General features: G+C 41.1%; 1 protein-coding gene across 9 annotated transcripts in view; it reads right to left on the bottom strand.

Annotated features, from left to right (window-relative positions):
* Window positions 1-2,860: 2,860 nt before the first annotated feature.
* Window positions 2,861-20,058, bottom strand: part of arhgef1b (Rho guanine nucleotide exchange factor (GEF) 1b) — a 62,596-nt gene continuing 45,398 nt past the window's right edge. For 7 of the 9 annotated variants that reach the window (XM_049582698.1, XM_049582699.1, XM_049582697.1 and 4 more), the window contains 19 exons: window positions 18,141-18,152; window positions 17,191-17,355; window positions 14,541-14,731; window positions 14,290-14,436; window positions 13,870-13,952; window positions 13,403-13,528; window positions 13,174-13,288; window positions 11,354-11,454; window positions 11,112-11,186; window positions 10,921-10,996; window positions 8,743-8,910; window positions 8,545-8,632; window positions 8,345-8,449; window positions 8,167-8,219; window positions 7,910-8,053; window positions 7,671-7,796; window positions 5,603-5,787; window positions 5,013-5,117; window positions 2,861-3,734 (listed from right to left, as the gene is read on the bottom strand). In XM_049582698.1, the coding sequence (XP_049438655.1) occupies window positions 5,043-5,117; window positions 5,603-5,787; window positions 7,671-7,796; window positions 7,910-8,053; window positions 8,167-8,219; window positions 8,345-8,449; window positions 8,545-8,632; window positions 8,743-8,910; window positions 10,921-10,996; window positions 11,112-11,186; window positions 11,354-11,454; window positions 13,174-13,288; window positions 13,403-13,528; window positions 13,870-13,952; window positions 14,290-14,436; window positions 14,541-14,731; window positions 17,191-17,355; window positions 18,141-18,152 (2,035 nt within the window). In that variant the 3' untranslated portion in view covers window positions 2,861-3,734; window positions 5,013-5,042. The remainder of the gene's footprint in view (window positions 3,735-5,012; window positions 5,118-5,602; window positions 5,788-7,670; window positions 7,797-7,909; window positions 8,054-8,166; window positions 8,220-8,344; window positions 8,450-8,544; window positions 8,633-8,742; window positions 8,911-10,920; window positions 10,997-11,111; window positions 11,187-11,353; window positions 11,455-13,173; window positions 13,289-13,402; window positions 13,529-13,869; window positions 13,953-14,289; window positions 14,437-14,540; window positions 14,732-17,190; window positions 17,356-18,140; window positions 18,153-20,058) is intronic. The other 2 variants (XM_049582696.1, XM_049582700.1) reach the window with 2 other exon arrangements.

The raw sequence follows: 20,058 nt of genomic DNA, 5'->3' as shown, positions 1-20,058 counted from the left end.
TGTATATCCTCCTGAGACCTTAACTTTTGTTTGGTATGCATTTTTAATTCCTCCTAGCTATTTGGGATCAGTAGGACTATATAAGTATATATTAAAAAAACTATGTTAACAATAATTAAGTCCCAATGTCCTCAAAGGAGACAACAATAAAATCCCAAAGTCCTAAAATGAGAACTTCAGTGTTACTGTTGCTAAAATTGGTCAAATTTCTCGCCAAATCAAACAAATAACATTATCAATCATAAATAAACAAGTTTCAACCATAAATTGTGATCAGGTTCTGGATCTTGTCGACTTTTGTATCAGGATCGGCTGCAGACTGACTTGGAAGAGATGCCTGCCGTCTTGTTTTTACATGGATTAGTGTATCGTGCTCTTATTATCACTAGATGGCACAAAAAGTGTCCACGAACGAGGACAACAGGTCTAAGTTAAGTAGAATGAAGTATAAGGTCAAGTAATCCCAAAATGTGATGTGCTCATGACGACACAGGGTCTGAGGAGGATGTATTAAAATCTTGGGATATGGTTTATGAAATGACATACGAAGGATCCTCTCTAAACCCTGTGTTTATAAAGAGTCAAACCAAACTAACCATGAACCCAGAACCATTAGCTCACAAGTTATTCTAACACAGGTGCGGACTCATGACTATATAAAAGGACAAAACAGGAATTTATTTCCCCAATTTATTTAAAAAATGAAGAATTAAAAAACAGAACGTACCACAATTTTCCTTAAGTATACATCATTAAAGAGCCTCTTACAAGATAAAAATCAAAACCCAAATACACAGTATAGTTCTTGCATATTCATTGTTTATAGATAGACAAGATGGCAGATGCCTGCATGACATGGAGCAATGTCTTTTCTACACAGGGCACTGGCTGGCTGAGTCGGCGGAGGGCTCGCATCCTATTGCTGTAATGGAGGTGGACACAAAAGCAGGATCCTGGGATCATCTCTCAATCGTTATCAGTCTTTTCGTCGTCGTCTTCCACTGTCAGAGGTCACAGTCCTCCATGAAAGAGCGCAGACGAAACGGTGATTGTGTTTGTAGGCCGAAGAGCCCTTGATGAAGATCGTCGGAACAAGGCACCACTCTATAAATACATGTTCTATACATCTAGGTATTTGTATATAGAATGCACGAGGAAAAGCGTCAGGAGGAGAGACAGCGAGTGAAGCTGGTGTTTACTGGGTTTCACCTGCTGACCACTGCAGCTGGACAGTTAAAAATCCCCGGCTGAGATGATCTGTTTAAATGGATCCCATCGGTAAGCTGGATAGCCACAGTACAGAGCGGGTCAACACTTTATCGTGCACACCAACAACAAAAAAAAAACAAAACAGGAATTTGTTGTTACAATATTTGCAATGCTTGTTAAACTCATTCATGCATAGACAAGTTACAGACAAGTCCTGTCTCTCTCACCATTACAGCCAAATGCATAGCACATAATTACAAAAACTTGTTTGGGGAAAAAAGAAAAACAGTAACAAAACCTCCCCGACCCATTTAGGTAACATATGATAAAACTGTATGGTAGGAAAAGGTGATCATGCCATCACAAGTGAGCATCAAGAGCTGTACGTAGTTAACAGGAGGGCAAATTTACGTTTTCATCACAATTTGTTTTTGTCCTTCGAGCTAACACCTATTTACAGTTTCTAAGAGGAAGACGTGGGGAGAGATGGCAGTGATGTTCAAACACAAACTCATATAATTTAGCATCGTGTGAATGTAATGGCACTGAGTTTTGCAGTTTTGTTTTGTAGCTGTGGCAACAACAGTGAGAATGCGTGTCAGGAAGTGATCGTGATCACAGTGCTGACGACTGAGACTGCCGTTTTCCTTCCTCCAAACCCTTAAACGTTTCCTCTGTGTCCTCATGTGGCTTCACCGTCTTGTTGGGTGTTTCTCTGCTGCTGGAGCTGGTCCCACGTGTTCAATAACTCTATCCTGTCACACCACGAGCTGCACTGAAGTGTTTGCAAGGAATCACTGATCTACAGTTTCAGTTTGGCCATAAGGTGAAGGCAGTCTAATATTCCTCAGCTACTTGTTGCCAAATGCTGGAGTTTGGGGAGAGGAAAAGCGGCTGCAGGCTGTGAGCGACCAGTCCTGCATCGGCATTAAGTGACACGCTACTACTGTACGCAGATGAAGCATGTCGTTAAGAGAATTACAGCTCGTATGAGGATCTAACGGTGCTTTATGTCTTTGGTCCTGTGTGCACAGCCACAGTTATGCCACTACTCAGAAATTATATCATCAACATCATCATAATTACAATCAACTGCTGAATAAAATACAAACACAGAGCTCAGTTTTGATACAAATATTGCTATCAGGGAAAAAATAGAATCTTTTGCTAAGAACATGAGAATCTAACATCATATAATACAGTTTATAACCCCGTCTTAAGTCCGTGTTTTGGATCAGGAGCTGTGAATCAGGAGGAAGGTGACACTGCGGAAATGATGCTGGCACTGAGTGACCTTTGTGAATACTTCTGTAGCACTGGGCTCTCAGTGTCTGTAGGTGTGTGTGTATGTGTGTCTACATTTCTTAATACAGTGAGCAGAAATCCTACTCTCATGTTCTCTACACATCTTCTCATGACCGTCTGGTTCAAGCCGGCTTCAAATACCCAAAGCAACCTCTAAACTCCGCCCCGTCCCTTTCTAACATCTCTCTCCTTCTCTCTCTACCTTGATCTACGTTACACATTCCAGGTTCTTGCGTTTCGTCTTTTCTCGAACACATTCTTTTTCTTTGGCCCAGTGCGGTAACAGTTTCACTCAGGTGAGGCAACTCGCTGACCAATCGGAACTCAGAGGAATAAATAAAAGTGGTAAATACAAAAAAAAAAAAAAGAAAAAAAAAAAGACTCCATTATTAACAGCATGATTACCTATAGTGCTACTATTTATAAATGTTTCTATGTGACCTAATGACAGTAAGAACCCTCAAAATAAGCACATCCTTAATTAAAAAACTTTGTAACACACATACACACACTTTCACGCATGCAATCTTTTCAATAATGAGTGCTGCCCACGTGAAGCCCAACTGTTCAAAAACGGCACTACATAGAGAGTAAATAAATTTCGCATAAACAGTGTGGGTTCAACTTGGTTTGATCAGAAAAAAGTGCATCTCCGTGGTGCTTTGGCATAGACTAGAAATAACACTATATATCAGCAGTAGTATTTCCATACATCTTCAAACGCTACATTGGCCCCTTAAGGCTTCCACCTGGTTAGAGCGAACCTGGCGGGCAAACATAGGATTTCTCCTTTACTGCACGTCTGCTATTGGCAATAATGTAAATCATTCTCTAGCGTGCATGTCTCCGGTGTGCGTATGTGTGTTACAGCAGATTGCAATCACTACATTTTGTTAGGCAGCATCTCTCTCACAGCAAAATATTGCTTCTTCTTTTTTTTTTGGCACCTCTCTGCAAAAAACAACCTCCCACTCAAAAGTAGGATGTCCCGTTTTTTTTTGTTTGTTTTTTTTGTCTTTGTATACCTCTCTACCAAGCATGCACACAAACAGACACACATACACATGCACACACCTCCCATGTTCGTCACTGAACCACTGCACTGTGCATAAAGCCCCCTAATGCAGCAAAGGGTCCAGGCATGACTTGTGAGGGTTTAGGAATTTCCAGGGAAGCCTCTGAAAGTCACTCTCGCACTCCAAACCAGCACCAGTAGAAATCTACACGGGAAAAAAACAGACAAGGGATAGTTTGAATGAAAGATTAAAAAACATACAAAGCTTGATCATGCGCAAGGGCAAAACATTCCACTGTGGAAATGTCTTTCTCCACTGTTCTTGAAATCCTGTTTTTGTTCCTCTTATTTTCCCAGAGTTTCATTGATTCACTGACTGATTTCATAGTTTGTCACTAAAATTTCTCTAATCAGTTTTCCCAACTTAATAGCTGTGAAAATGCAGATGAGATCAGATTAAAAATAAAAATAGTTGACTGAGTCACAGCATGTGATTTTCAGACATGTTTGCCCACCTCTCAGGCTAGATACAAGACGCCCTATCTTACTTATGGAGGTTGTTTGGGCCAGGAAGACAACCTGCCAAAAGTCTGTCCACTGTGCTTCCTTCTTGGCTAGAAAAATTATCTAACAAAGAAATCCAAGTTTTATTTTAATTTACAGATGCTACTCTCTAAGAAGATCCATTAAGTGACCATCAAGTCTCTACCAAGTAGTGCTGTCATGATACTGGAATTTCTAATTTTGATTTAATACCTCAAAAAATATAGATATTCAATACTATAGGGAAAAACTGACACTGAGGGCATACAATCTAAAAGCATAATTAAAGGACAAATATAGCAAGGCTTCTAGCAGGACAACAGTGATTCTTCTTAGTAGCAGAGAATATCAGAAAGACTGTCGTAAACATTAACAGTAATTAAAACAATTATTTTTTGCAGTAATGCACATGTTGAAAAGCCTCTGGGATTGCCATTTCAAATGCTATTAAGTGCAAGTAAAAAACAAACTGTGACAACATCACTATCATATAAACTAAAAATGATTTTAAGCAGGCAGCATTACAGTTATCAGTAAAGGTGTGTCATATTTTAGATCTAATATATTTTATCCATTATGTCTATTTCATCCTTTTTATCTTATTGTTCAGTATTTTACTCTATTTCATTCTCTGTAGTTTTAATGGTTTAATCTAATAGTGTGCAAAGCAACTGTAATATCATTAAGCATTTTTATTATTTATCTATCTAACCAGTTCTATTTTTATTCATATTTTTTGCTGGATTGGTGCAGAAAGTCGCACACATTCCCATTATGTTGTTGGAAAACATCTTGTGTCTGAAGCTAAATCTAAACCCCTGATGATTAACAATGATACTTAATCAGATTCTTCTGTTTAAATTATACTTGAGCATCACTTTAAATATTTTAACAATACTTTAAATACACACAATATACTTTAAATGGTTTGGTGTCTCACCTAGTGGCCAGCAGGTGGCGTGATGGTGTCTTACTGGAAGTGACCCCCCTCCAGTGAGAACTTGGAAAGGGCCTCCTGCAGCCTGTGGTGCTCCTCTTCTACAGTCTGCAACACACAAAATCAATATCACCTTAGGAACTGAGGACAGGCATTCGCATCCCCACCCCCTCACACACATGCACACACACATGCACACACACACTTCAACCTCCTCCTCTTAACATCCTCTCTTCGTCTCCCTCGCTGCTTCTCTGACACATCCCATTGCAAGCGCTGGACATAATAGCCATTTTCAGAGAAGTCCAATTTCACAAGGCAATTTTCAGCCAAGCAATAACAGCAGCGGTTAAATGGTTTTCTATTCTCTAGTTTCTCTTTTGTGCCATTTTGGCCCCATTTGTCCAAAGTATACCACAGCTCGCTCCTTACTTAAGTTATCCTCAGTGAAATCCTTGATGCCCAACTGTGTGTCTCTTTCCAGTCGGCTCCCATCTTTTGTTATGTCTCTCATCTTTATCTGCCCCTGTCATACTACCTGCTCCGTGCTTTTTTTCCTTCTATATTCTCTCTCTCTGTTCACCTCCCCTCACCTGTAGTCTCTTTAGTTGTTCCTCCAGACTGTGGAGCCTCCTGCACACTTCCTCCATCCTCTCCTGGGACAACACCAGCGGTGCACTGATGCTCCTCTCCTCCTCTGCCTTCGTCCCCGCGCCTTCTTTTTCACAAGAGTTATCGTTCTCCTCCTCCGCTCCCCTGTCTGTTGTCTGGCTTTCTTCTGTGAACGGAAAGACTCAATTTAGATGTGTCATGAGTCAGCGTTGTTTCTAACTGCAGTAGATTCTGACCAATAAAACTGTTTCACAAATTATCTATTTCTTATTCAAATACAGCAGGCAGGTGTAAAGATAAGTAGTACAGCCTAAAAGTACATGTGGTCCTGTGCAGAGGTAGGCTGTGGGCATATGGTGGTCGTTAGACTGAGTTAGGCTGATCTACATTTTGCCAACAGGTGGTTTCAGTGGTAGATTTAAAGATTTCTAACATCAGAAATGTGGACTTTCACTCAGAAGAGCTTGACTCAGTTCAACAAAAGGTAATCAAAAGACGGAGAAACCAAATTAGGTAAAGCATTTGTGTCAATTAAGATCTCTGAAAATTCAAATGCAATACTATTTAATAATATCTACAGCCTAAAATTTATAAAAAAAAAATTAAAAAATATTTTGGGACCTGCAAACACCCTGAACTGAGCCTTATCTGGTCATGCAGAAAGGTTTGAGAAGAACATGACACGTTTAAAAATTCTGCGAAAGAGAGGCTTGTGTTTTTTAACTATTCTGAGGGAATTTTGTTTTGTTTTGTGATGAAGAGAGGAAACAAAATGAAGCAGCTGATTGATTATGGAGGCAACATCTGGACTTTTATGAAGGCTATGAAGCTATACAACCAAAATTAAACATGCTGTTTAAATGAATAGTGCTTTAGTCGAGGTTATAGAGGGTATATTAGAATATACAGGAGAGTTCACCCACTTCCTTTGTGGTAACCTACTCATCTATTGAGAAGGACACCCATCTCATTAACTACCACCGCACCACTCAGTGTGACATTTTTGGAATTACACTCATTTGCTTATTGGCAGATAATTAGATGAATAGATCTGTTAAATATGAAGCTACAGCTAGGAGACAGCTAACTTAGCTTAGCATGAATGTAACAGGGTCAATGCTACAGCAGTAAAATGTGTAACAAAGTCAGATGTACATTTGTGTTATTAAGTATTATAATTACACAAAATTTCTTTCGGTTGTTATTCCCTGACACACACTTAGGCCTCCATAGTCACAATGTGGAATGTTTGATACTGTACCCCTACGTTCACCTTTGGGGGGTACCCTACCTATAATGTGGTGTCTCCTGCCTTGCTTCTCCCCTTTTGCTGTTGTACTCCATGGGAGAGGTAAGCGACATTGTGCTTGTAGTGATTTCTGTGTTTTAGCGCTGTTAAGATATGTTTATGAGCTGACCTATAAAACATATTCCTGTGTAACTTGAACTGTATAGGGGCTCAAGTTTATATGGTTGTAACTGACAGAGATTTAGTTTTTACCTCTTGCTGTCAGATATGTTCTCCGTGTTTTATTGCACTGAATTGAAAGTAACATGGCCGCCCTTTTGCTGTTGAACTCCATGGAAGAGGGGCATGAGTTAAATGGTCATGATTGAGGGAAGATTTTGTTTTCACCTCTCACTGTCAGTTGTCAGGAATAAACGGAGACCGCCTCCAAAGTTATCCGCAACACAACGCAGACAACACTAGAGTCAACTGGTTACATTAAGCCTGGAGACAGGTGGAAACAGCAAGCCTGGCTCCGTCCAAAGAGCCTATCAGCACCTCTGAATAACTTGTTATACCTTGCTTGTTTTATTTGTCCAAAATAACACAACCTTTCTTGGCTCTGAGCAACGCCTGCTAACTTTAAAATCATGGAGATGATTTCATGAAGTCACAGCTCACGGCCAGCAAACATCTGGCATACTAACCTCTGTAAAACCGCAACTTGCCATTTTTTACACTTATTTACTTGTATTTACTGACTGAATGAGTGAATTTTCGAAATTGTCAAACTATTCCTTTAAAAAAACACAAACACCTACCTGTTGACTGACAGCTATCTGATTCTTGACCGGGCCTCTCGGATTGGTCCTCTCCGTTTTCTTCGTCAGGCTGAGAGTCTTCTGATAGACTGATGCTGCCGACCAGCAGCCTTTTCAGTGACATGACTAACACAGGAGACACATTTCATTAGAAGCACAGGCACGCTGCTATGAAGGAAAGGAAAGACAATAAAGATATAGAAATCATCTGTAGAGCCACAAGGAACCCCGTCATTCACCTTCATCCAAAGCACTGTTGGCCACCTTCTCCTGATCACTGTTGGAGTGGCCTATCAAGTCGAAGCCTTTGTCTGACAGGAAATCAATCAGTCTGTGCCTGGGGTCTGAAGACTTGTCATCCGTCAAGCTGTCTTTATCTCGATCTACAGACAGACACAAAGAGCTTAACTTTGGCTCCAGCTTTCCAGAAATGTGTAACAATAACAAATTTGTGCCATTTATTAAGTGCTCAGCTGATAAAGCGCTGCGGCCTCACCACTGCTGCTTTTCAAACCCCCATTCTCAGTCGGGCTCAAAGGGGCATTCAGCCTGACGGGGAGAAAATGACAAAAGAAATGAGATATCTCGAGATGGGTGAACTTTGGCAGCCGATGAATACGTCCTGCTCTTTCAAACACACACACACACACACACACACACAGATTGACACATACGTGGGACTGAAGGGAGCTCCTCCACTTCCAGGAGGCAGTGCCAACCTCATGGGTGCTCCACTCTTCTTCAGATCATCCACTGCTGACTTAATCACATCAGTCCAGCTGTAAACACACACACACACACACACAAACATCAGCTTACATTCCTCCTATCATTTACCTTTAGAAACACACATGGTTAGTCTGTGTATCCTTACATTTTCCTCTCTCCAACAGATTGAGCCACCAGTTCATAGATCTGAGCGCCGCTGTCCCAGGTAAATATCACATAGAAAGCCTTCCGATCTGACGGCGCAGGAAAAAAAGCAGACATTAAAAGGCTGAATGATATCGATCCCGCAATGTAAGTGAGCGTATTTGTCTGTGAAACTACTGCGCTGTCGTGTGCAGCTAACCTGTGGCCACCTCACGTAGGAAGACTGAGTCCAGCTTGATGATGGGGCTCAGCATCTGCTTGCCCTCCTGCATGGCGATGTTACTCTTGCTCTGACATTTGAGAACCATCTTGTCGTCCTGCCTCTGTAAGAGCACCAGCAGGTCCCCGAGCAACACACACTGCACCTCTGAGAGACAGAGAGGAGAAGGAGTAAGACGGTGAAGTGGACAAGATGTAGACAGACAGGGAGGAAGAGATGGAAGAGAGTGAGATAGAGAGGTTCTCTGCTTTCTGTTTCTCACTGCCTTACAGCTGATTTTTTATGTGTATGGCTTCATTACTTTAGACTCTTCTTTTTAGAATCTATATTTATTTATTAATGCATATGTCACCAATTCCACATATAGTTTACAAAGCTTATGGCCTTGATTGTTTTAGTTTCCATCTATTGTCTGGGTATCTGTTGATCCAGGCTGCACACACTTGCCCATATATCAATAAATAAAGTGGAACTGAGTTGAATTGAGATTGGGTTATTAAACATAACTGTATATAAAAAAGGAAGCCAAGGGGCCAATGAGACCTCAAGAAAAAAAAAAAAAGAAAAAAAAAAGAATAAACCCTAAACTGCAGCTGGGTTTTCTCTTCTAGCTAACATTGATTTTTCAAATTTGAAAAAGGGAAATGAGAACGGAAACAAATTGATAATAATGTTCTCAACATCTCAAAATAAACCACTGTTGGGTTTTTCTGGCCTTTTGGAAACAGATAATTGAATGTGAAAGCAGGGCTGTGCAGACCTTTAGAGGGGCAGGTGCTCGAAGTTAAAAGCGGGCATATGAAACAATACTTTAAAACACCACATACCAGCATAATTTCCGATATAACCTGTTGAATTACTGCAACCCATATTCAAACTGAATGTAAAATGGAATCTAACACCAGACTGCATCATGCTATTGTCACTGTCCCCCACCCAATGACAACAGAGGGGGACTATGATAAGTAAAAATGAGGAAATTATGAATCTTAAAATGTTGTTTGAGCTGTTTTCCTCTTCAAGTGCCTCAAAAATAGTCCTGTAACTGTAAAGAGCCAATTATCCTTGTGTTTGCTTTTTATTTTATTTTCCTTTAATACCACTTGTGAACACTGTGACAGTCGCGTACAAACAGGGCCTTGTTTAGACGGGCAAGGAAATGCAGCCAGGTGTGTTGCATGCCTGGGAGGCCCTAAGCTTTTTGACCATGGTCATGGCGTCAGGGAGGAAGGTAGTGGAGCGATAATGCAATTATGCGACCTAACTTTGCTTGACGGTCTCTCATTCCTACGGCACACGTCAATTAGAACTCACTGACGTGCTACAATGCAGTGACTTAGCGGAAAGCCACCTTCGTAACAATCACATGAAATTTGGACATAGTCAGGGTCGTCCTGAACAGGAATCCTTTTAAAATTTCATATAGTCTGTTACAGATTTTTTTAACGAAATTCCTTATATGAGGAAATTTTGAATATGTTATGTAGCAATTTCAGATGACTTTCTTTTTATAAGTCTCTAAACTGTACACTTAAACCATATGAACCTTTGTATGGTCATAGTCAGCGTCACCCTTTCAGCAAATCCACGAAGAAAGGTTTATATCACAGGTCAAAGATGATATGGCTATTGGCTACTTGATGATATTTTAATTTGGAGCTCCCTTCTTTTCAAAATAAAAGAGTACTTTAAGTAGAATAACTTCTAACTTGATTTCATGTAATGTGCAATGATGCCGTTTTACTTGGTATATCAAAAGTGAGAAGTTATGCTGAAATAAATGGGCACTTTGGACATCAAGGGGCAATTGGGCAAGTGCTCGAGCACCCTCAGCCTCCCCCTCTGCACATGCCTGCATGATAGTTAATTTTATTATTCATTCATTTATTCTGAATGGGGGTCTGTTAGGGGTCGTGGGGGGGCTGGAGCCTATCCCAGCAACCAGCCATGCTCACATTCAAAACTTAGGGCAATTCAGAGTCACCAATTAAATGTAATACATATAAATGTGAGCCTAATTAATTGTTTAATGTTGATGAATAATGGTACAAAAAATGGTTCTGCAATTTTTAAATGTCTGTGAAATGTTTATGTTTCAGCAGCAGATAATCCCAGGTAGTTAGCATTCATTTCATGCACACACAAGCATATATTTACCAATTGCCTTCTCCTTTGTGACTCTCCAGGTCACAGGGCCTTCATAAAGCATCTTCTTATGCGTCAGGTCGATGTTCTGGAAAAGACACAGTGAGAATAATGAGAACATTTCCTGCAACAAAAATGTCAAGGAACTAAATTCTGCAATGCTCAACACTGCATGCAAACAAACTTTGCTGACAGAGCCTCACCTTATATTCAGTATAAAGCTCATTACTGGGTTTGAGCCCTGATGTGTCCAGTCTTCGCTGGTAGTCCTTCAGAGTCTGGGAGCAGAGAGAAAGGTTAGCCGGTCATAGGACAGACGGCACAGGAGCAAAAGTAGTCTAACAAGCAGAGGCCTTCAGAGGTCTCAAAATGAATTTACTAGACTCCAATTGGTGCCCAATCACCACATAACAGTGTGTTGAGTGATGGATTGTGTGTTTCTCACCAATAGGTTCTCCATCACTTTGACCTCCTCATTGACATGGTTGAGGATCTTTCTACAGCACTCTGCGCTCTGCTGGATCCTCTCCTTCTCTGTCGGGTCCTCTGTGGAGAGACAGAAAAACACAGAGCTGGAGAAAATACAGCTTTCACAGCAGAGCCCAAACAAAAGCCATAAATCACGAGCGTGCACAAAAAAACAGTGCCATGGAGAGTAATCGATTGTTTAAATGTTTTGCTGGTGCGCTTAAGTTCATCTGCATTCATCCTGTGTTCTGATGAATATATGGTTTAAAACACTAGCATACTAATCATCTGCATTCTGATCTAAAAATGTGCCACTGACTTTTACTTAAAACATTTACACAAACGCATAGATCATCCTATGGCTGTCAGAAAAATTTAAGCCCATGTATCAGCTGGCAAAATCTACATAGAGACCAGACATGGAGTTATTAGTAGACAAGCTTCTGTTATTTTTAATCATTTTCATTCCACCTTTTCTGTTGAACAAGGCAGGATATAGAGGGAATAAAGGGCGATGTAAAATGATGTATAGATTAAGAGAGGATGTAATGATAATGTTTACACCGTGGTACGTGCTGCCTTAAGATATCTGGATGTAGTAAAGCACTATAGGATTTTTGCATCAATGTAATGAAGTGTCTCAAATGGTCAAGTATGTAATCTGCTGAAACAACAGAAATTCCTGTCGATTTCCCAAAAATGCAGCATACTGATATCTAGGGCAGGCCTCTGAAAGTCAAACACTCAGATCTTCAGTTAAAGACCCCTTAGTTTCCCGTCAGTCATGTTTCAGTCTGCAGATTTAGCTGCAGAGTGAGCACTCCTCTCTCTGGTACTGGCAGCTTAAGACCCAGACCCAGGGCGGTCTGATTAAAGGCCTTTGCACACTTAGTCTGTTTTTTCATCCGAAATTGTCGCACGTCTAAAAAGACATACCTCACGTTGTGTTAATCATGTTTGCACACTGAGTCTGAAACGTTTGTCCATCATTAAAATTTTTGGAACAGGCTCGCTTTTATGTGTTTTTGCATCCGTCAGAGTTATTAAGACACGTTTGACCAAGAATCAGTGAGAAAAAATGTGGTGACACAGCTGCTACAAAACAGAGTTCATAATTCAGATCAGATATTAATATTCAGGGTGGATGATGAAGAAGAAGAGGAGGATGTAGACAGCACACAGAATGCGGAGGACAGCTCTGCTCCTTCATGCAACCGTGGTGGCAAATGAAAGACAGGGAGGGAATGGTGACAGCCAGATAGGTAACTCCAGTACAGATAGGCAAAGGAGGAAATGTGTCTTTTTATTTTGACACACATTGAGAATTTTCACGACGAATACAACAATAAAACACTTCAGACTCAGTGTGCAAGGTTTGTGTGCATAACAACTTCTTCATAACATCAGCTTAATACGATACAGTCTCTGACTTTTGTTTGATATCTAGTGTTGTTGCACATTTCTGATCATCATTAGCGTAGTTAGCTCACATTAGCTTAAAGGGCCATCTTGGCTTGTTAACTATATAAATAGTCAAATTTTCATATTGAACAACCAAATCCGATTCGACTGACAGAATTCTGAGTTGGGTGCAACCCTGCTACTATTATGATATGAAATTAAATATAGCGTGACAGAGGATTTTGTCTATTTCACATTTTAATCAGTAGCATAATAAGGTTATCTGTCATCAGTGAAAGCTTCAAGGTCTAATAAAGATGTCTACACAGGAAGAGTACTGACACTATTGTGAGCCACAACCAGGCATGGGACAGACACACGCATCCAAACACACACCTGTGCTCTTGGCAATATTTTCCAGCAGCAGCGGGTATTTGGTCAGTCTCTGCATCTCTATGGGAATGATGTCCTTGAGCTGCAGCCTGCGGCACTGGGGCTTACTCTCTGCCTCCTGGGATTAAACATACACACAGAGTGTGTGAGAGCACATGTATGGACTGGACCACCCGTGTGACCTCTTGCATGTCCATGCATCTGTGTGTGTGTATGATCTGTGTGTGTGTACCTGTATGAAAGAGTTGAAGCGTGGCTCTTTCTTCTGCCTGCTCTTGATCTGGTCCAAGGCCCACGACTGATGACTGCAGAACCGGGCTGTCAATTTCTGGAACCACTCTCCCTCTGTACCTTCAAACTGGAAAACACAAACACAAAACATCACTGTGTTGTAATAGCCAATAGTAAAAAAAGAATGAGAGGAATAAAGAGATGGACAGATGGAGAAAGAGCTGGAAAAGGTATAGAGCAAAGACAACTCATATAACGGTCTGACTGTTACAGCCAATATTTTACTTTTATAGATAAACAGCTTTCAGCATTTGTGCAACCAACAAAATCAGATTTTGGCACAACTACTGCCGAGTTGTGTTGAATTAAACTGTCAGCAGATATCTATTGAGGTTTTGTTACAGCAACATACACGCTGAGAGAAAAGAGAGATGGAATAATATAAAGAGAAGGATTATGATGACTCACTCTGTTGAGCACTGTGGTGCTGATAGATTTGACTATGAAGTTGTCATCCAGACGCAGTTTCTTCAAGTTCTCGTAGAAGTTATCTGCGTTCACAGCCAAAGGGAAACAAATGAATAATTTACATTTGAAGTACAGTGAGCAACTCTTCTTTATTCAACAGGCACCGAATATTTTTTGTAAGTGATGCAACTATTTCTGATGTCTGAATTATTCTTGACTTAGGCGAGTTGTACAGGAAGTTAACTTTATCACTTGCAACAAATACACATTAAAAAAAAAGTTTCACGCTCAGAACACACAAATTTAGATTCACTACATAATGATCTGCTTGTTGGGTGAAGGCGAGCACTAGTAGCATCCCAGTTCTCTGGGGAGGACACAAACTCAGGTCAGACAAGGCCTCCTTGCAGCAGCACTCACAGTGCATCTCAATGATCTCATCCAGGTTGGGGAAGATGGCGGCCACCTCAGGGGAGGTCAGGAGCTCCTCTCTCTCCAGGGGCTTTGAGAAGACCATCTGAAGGACACTTAGCATCCGCACATGGGCGTGCTCCGTCGCAAACAACTCTGAGAGGAAACAGAGAGTAGACACGGCATAAGAAAGAAACCATCTATATCTATTAATTTCCTTCTCATGAAGTGCTGCTTCATCGCTCCTCTCCTCTCCTCACCATTGATGACCTCCTGCCTCTTGGTCTCCTTCTTGCTGAGACTAGACAGGGCCTCAGGGGGAGCCAGCTCCCTCCAGTTGGGCGGGTCCTGCTCAAACTCCAGGAGGCGTGGATCCACCTCGTCCAGCTGTGGGGAGGGGCTGGTGGGGGAGTGGCCGGGCCCTTCAGGGAATGTAACCGGTCCGTCGGAGCTGAGGAACGAAGGACGTGGGAGAGTGATAATTTAGGATGGATCCTACTGTACAGCGTAACTCAAGTATGACCCAGGTGGCTATCAAGTGATGGTGGGTGGCACCAGTGGAGGTTGTTGGCTGTGGAACAGCAGTAGCTGTGACCTGGTAGTTGCATTTCTTATAAATGACACCAGGGATGTCTTAACATTGGATGATGTCACGATCATAATGGCTAACCTGAGAATCTTGCTATCTAGCAATGTCCTACTGCTTTTGCTGTAGCCTATCATATACATATTACATATGATATTACAGTACTTTTGTGAACCTAAGACTTTGGTAAACCCATTTTGCGCACCCAAACAAGTGGTCCACATGATTAAAGGTATGTTTTATGAGAGGTGGAAGTAACAAAAGTAACTGATTAACATAGAGGCAATAAAAATACATGTGAATTGAGAAATAAAGTGATAAATTATCAAATGATTTGATTAATTTCGACCCAGTTTGATTAAAACAGTCCTCATATGATAAAAAACAGAGCCATGTTTCATCGTTTTCCTCTACAAGTCATCAGATCAAAGCCAACTATTTAACTAAGACACTGTTAAAGTATTACATTTTATGTGATGAGAAAGCTATATATAGTCTGCAACTGAGATCATTCTAACGAAGGAGATGCATCTTATTGTCACTTTAATGAGCAGTTAAAGGCTACTGAACTCTGCTCTTACACTGTCGATCCACTTTCACTGCAGCATCACAAACTAGCTTGATTAGGATGTATTACCACACCGCTTGCTTTCACGTTTTCAGTAAATGATAGAATGTAATAGTGAAAAACATTGTTAGCAGACCATTGGAGTGTTTGTATGAGGAATTCTCTCGCTTCCCTCTCACGTTTTGCCACCATCCTGCCAAGGTAAAAGCTCACGAGGAAGCCTGGCCTACAAGTTGCGATCCAAAAACTCGTCAGTGGGCGTGGTTTTCATTGAGATTTTGGGCGGCAGTACAAAAAATTGCTTGCTATAAACAATGAATGTTAGTTGGGTGACACTGTTTCAAATAAAATGTCCATCGAGTTTATCAAATAGATTGAAAAACTGTCATCCCTCGCATCCCTGAGGCCACTTTCCTGAAACAATAAATGGCAATGCTGTGATGAATCTAAGACGAGGAAAATGAAACATGACTGTTTTCATCATTTAACAACTGTTTTAATCAAATTATCTTTAAATTGATCAAATTAATTGATATTAATCACTCTTTTTTTCACTTTACAGCCATTTTCTTACCTCTCAAAATGCATTTTTGTTAATTAATTTTGTTACTTCAACAGCTCATAATGTTTTCACAAGAGATTTGAAGAATTAAAAAGTGACTATTTACCTATTTTTATTTTATCTATTTTGTATTGAAACAAATTGAGGCCTCATTATACATCGAAGTGGAACTTTTCCACAAATGTTGATATGAAACATATGGCGTCATGTTATCTGCAAGTACTTTAAAAAAGATATATAAATGGAAAATGCCCTTGGACCCCGAAAGGTTGATACACCTTTGCAAAATCTTACAATATATATCTTACAAAGACAAATAACTGCTAATAATATAGGTTAAATCAAACTGAAGCTTTTCAACTACAAGTCAACGTCCTTTAGATTAAGAGTCGTGACAGTTTTGTGTTGCACAGTAACCGTCACATGATCCACTTATTATCGTATTATTCTTATTATCGTATCTTTAATCCACACCATTACAATTTTATGTGTTTTTTTTCTCTTCTAGTCTTGTTGTTATTCGTCTGTTGGCCTTTATTTGCACAAAGCCACTCTCCACTGGACCTTCATGATGACAGCAGCTGTCATTGTAGGGACTGCTCAAGAAAAAATACAAGAGAAATGTACTGAGATCTTTGACTGAACTTGACCCCTGCTGGCTCACTCTGGGTCATGTTCATTTTCAGGACATTCCCCTCTGAGTCCAGGCAAAATACAACTGACTGTGTCTGGAATTTATAGTCAGCTAACAGCAAATAAACTAACCCTTAATAAAAGGTTAGCAACTAATGCTTACTACTGATCACTAATCATGTCTCTACAGAGCTAAGCGTCTGACCTTCCACTGAAAATAAGAGTGCTGTTTAACTGTAAGTCACTGTCTGTCCCTCACATAAGACTTCAGATCTCTCTGAGGGCGAATAATGAGTCAGTGAACCTGTCAGTCTTATTGATTCACATGGATTAATTTAAATACACTTTCAAAGCAATCTATCGATCAGTTCTGTATGAGCCAGGTGTGCTTGATCCATCGATATTCTCATTATTACCAACTGTTTTATTTATCTGCTTTCTGATTATTTCAGAACTGCTGCCCTCATCCTGTTTTATCTGCCAGTGTTTGACAGCCTGTCTGTCCCTGTGGTGCACCTCTCCGACCAGAGAGCCATTAGTACGGGGGTTTGTCCATCTTACGGATGGAGGTGCTGGGGGGTGAGCGGGGCAGGTGATGTTGTCGTGGAAGAAGGCGGCTGCAGGTCCACATCACTACGGGAGCGAGACTGTTTGGCCCGGGAAGAGCCACGGCGGCGAGAGGAGTGCCGGTCCACGCGGGCACTCTCGCTACGCCCCACTTTCCTACTGTAGGGAGGGAAGGAGGGAGAGGGTGAGGGAGGGATGAAGAAAAGAAAGGGACAGAGGAGAGAGGAGGAGGAATTGGGGTAGAAAGAAAAGTAGGAACAAATGCAAGAGAGGACAGATGGATTAGGAAAAGTTAAAGAGGAAACGGGGTTGACGAGGAGAAAATGAGAACAGACGTGAAGAAGGAGGAAACAAAGATATGCCACAGGAAGGACAGGAGATAAAGGCAGTGACAACAGCCATGTGCAGCCAGTGTGCACAGACATTTGTGTTAATAATGAGGGTTAAGAGGAGGAAAAATGATTTTGGTAGAGCAAAAACAGACAGGAGAAGAGAATCACATCAACAAAAGATGGAGAAAGAAAATGAGTGATAAATGAATATGCATGACGTATTGTATGACATGCATACACTGGTTAGACTACAAAACACAGAGTATGCTTCATTTACAACACTTCCTACATTTCCTAAAGTACCCATGCATTGCTTCTACATCATATTTGTACCAGGAGTTTGCAGTAAGGCAACTTTACTGGTCATTCATGTCAACAAATCCACACAACGTGCATTCACATCCACTAAAAATCATCCAACTGATCTCAACACTCAGGCTTTCTCTAATTCCTTCACAAGCAGATACGTGATACTTAGCCATGTTTGTGTCGTGTGTCAGGAGCGCAGGGCTCACTGTGAGGAATGTATGTGGGTAAGTGTTATTTGTGTGTTGTGTGATCTGTATAAGGCCTGAAGCATGTCCATGACTCAGTCAAGGCGCTGACACCCACCTTGTCTTCCGTCTGTAAAAACACGGGACACCACATCGTTACACACCCGTCTTTCAACAGCTATTAGCCACAGTAGCAACCATATCATGCAAATGCACACCCCCGACATGATATCCTGAGCTAGTTCTAACCGCTGTCAGAGTAGCATGCCAGATAAGATGCCAAAGCCCCCCTGGCACAACATGTAACCGCACACACTGTGGAGACAAGCAGGACAAAGGACGGGCCCTGGCCACAACAGACGCAGACATCTTGGAAAGCACACGGGGCGAGCAACATAAACTAAAATATGAAATTAAACTCATTGTCCATTTTTGACCATTAAAGCTAAAGTTGGTGACTTTTATAAGAATAACTTTTTGTCTGGAACTGTCACTACATTCACACAGTAGTGCATGAGGGCCTGATACACCAAGCTGATGGTCAGCTGTTGGTTAATGCCAGGTGGTCAGTGAGCATCTGTCGCCCACAGTCAGCCCTTGTTGGCTGTTTACCAGCATGTTGAATTGGTGTCAGGTGGGAGGAGCCCACAGCAAACAAACAGCTAAAGTCAGGAGGGCTGTGAGATCGAACAAACTTGTTATATTAGGTTAGATTATGTGTTTTAGCCATTGAGCTAGGAGACACTTCATAACTGTCTGTAATTTTGTTTCCTAGGGCACAGTAAATACATATCCTTTTATTCTTTCAACATGTAGTTGTGTTGTTAAAGTGCTAACTGGCTAACTAGCATCTTGAAAATTCACCCTGCTAATCTTCCAGTCCTTTTTAATGATGAATACAGACTGCAGCCACCTGCTGGTATGGAGAGATATTTCCTCTCACTCAGGCGCAGAGCATATGTCCTAGTTGGCTGTTGGCTGTAGTCTAGGCGGTGTGTTCAAGTGCAACTTTGTGGCTCAGACGCCGCCGATGTGAGGCGACACAACAGTGGACCTTCCTTGCTACTAGTTCTTTGATGTTGGTTTGGAGTGTCTGGGCCTTGAGACAGTCTGACAATCAAATTCTTCCTCCTTCTTTTAGTGTCTCAAATTTGCTAGAATCCATCGCAGCTGAAGGAAAACCACCAATCAGAGCTGAGAAGTCTCTCGGGCAGCACTTAATCATATCAGTCACTGCTCAACCTGTCAAGCTAGTGAGCGCTGATCAAATATGAATCAAGACTCTGTTACTGCACTGCTTATTTCCCATCTCAAATGTTTTCAGAGACATATTTTAGTGTACTGTTTAGCTGTGAAATGAGGAAGGTGGTCCAGCTGGAGGGCAGTGCGTCGTTTTGGCTCGACTGTTTCCAACATGGCCGCCGGATCACAAACTTTCTCATTTTACAGCTAAACAGTACACTAAAACATGTTTCCGAAAACATTTGAGATGAGAACTAAGCAATGCAGTGACAGAATCTTGATTTTTATTTGATCAGCGCTGCTCAGTTTGACAGTTTGACTGCAGTTCATGACGGCGGCGTCAGGGACTCCTTGGCTCTGATTGGTTTTCATTGACGTGCAGTGGACTCTTGGAGGAAAATGATTTTTTTCACAGATTATCTGTCTCATGTACTATTGTGTGAATATACAGACCATTTCGGCAATTATAACAAAAAATATTTTAATAAAAGTTACCAATAAAAGCTTTAAATAAATAGTTGCACAGTCTGAAGATTACTGAACTGCCTTGCTGTAGATGAAGTAGCCAATCTTCACATTTTTTAAAGCTTTAGACAAACTTATCAATATCACCATTTCTATTTGTTAGCTAAAATGTCTGACTTAAATGCCAAACCTGTTTACTGGGCAGAAAGTTGCAGCAGAGAGAGCCTCATCTATAGTCAGTGCCATAGAACCGTAGCAATTACAATTGTCTCAGTGTATCTAGAAGGAAACACCAGTGCATTGACCAACAAGTACCTGAATCCAATAAA

The sequence above is a fragment of the Epinephelus fuscoguttatus genome, linkage group LG8 (assembly GCF_011397635.1).
Source record: "Epinephelus fuscoguttatus linkage group LG8, E.fuscoguttatus.final_Chr_v1".
NCBI classification, from domain to species: Eukaryota; Metazoa; Chordata; class Actinopteri; order Perciformes; family Serranidae; genus Epinephelus; species Epinephelus fuscoguttatus.
The sequence above is the reverse complement of the archived record's forward strand: the minus strand, read 5'-3'. Positions and strand labels throughout refer to the sequence as shown.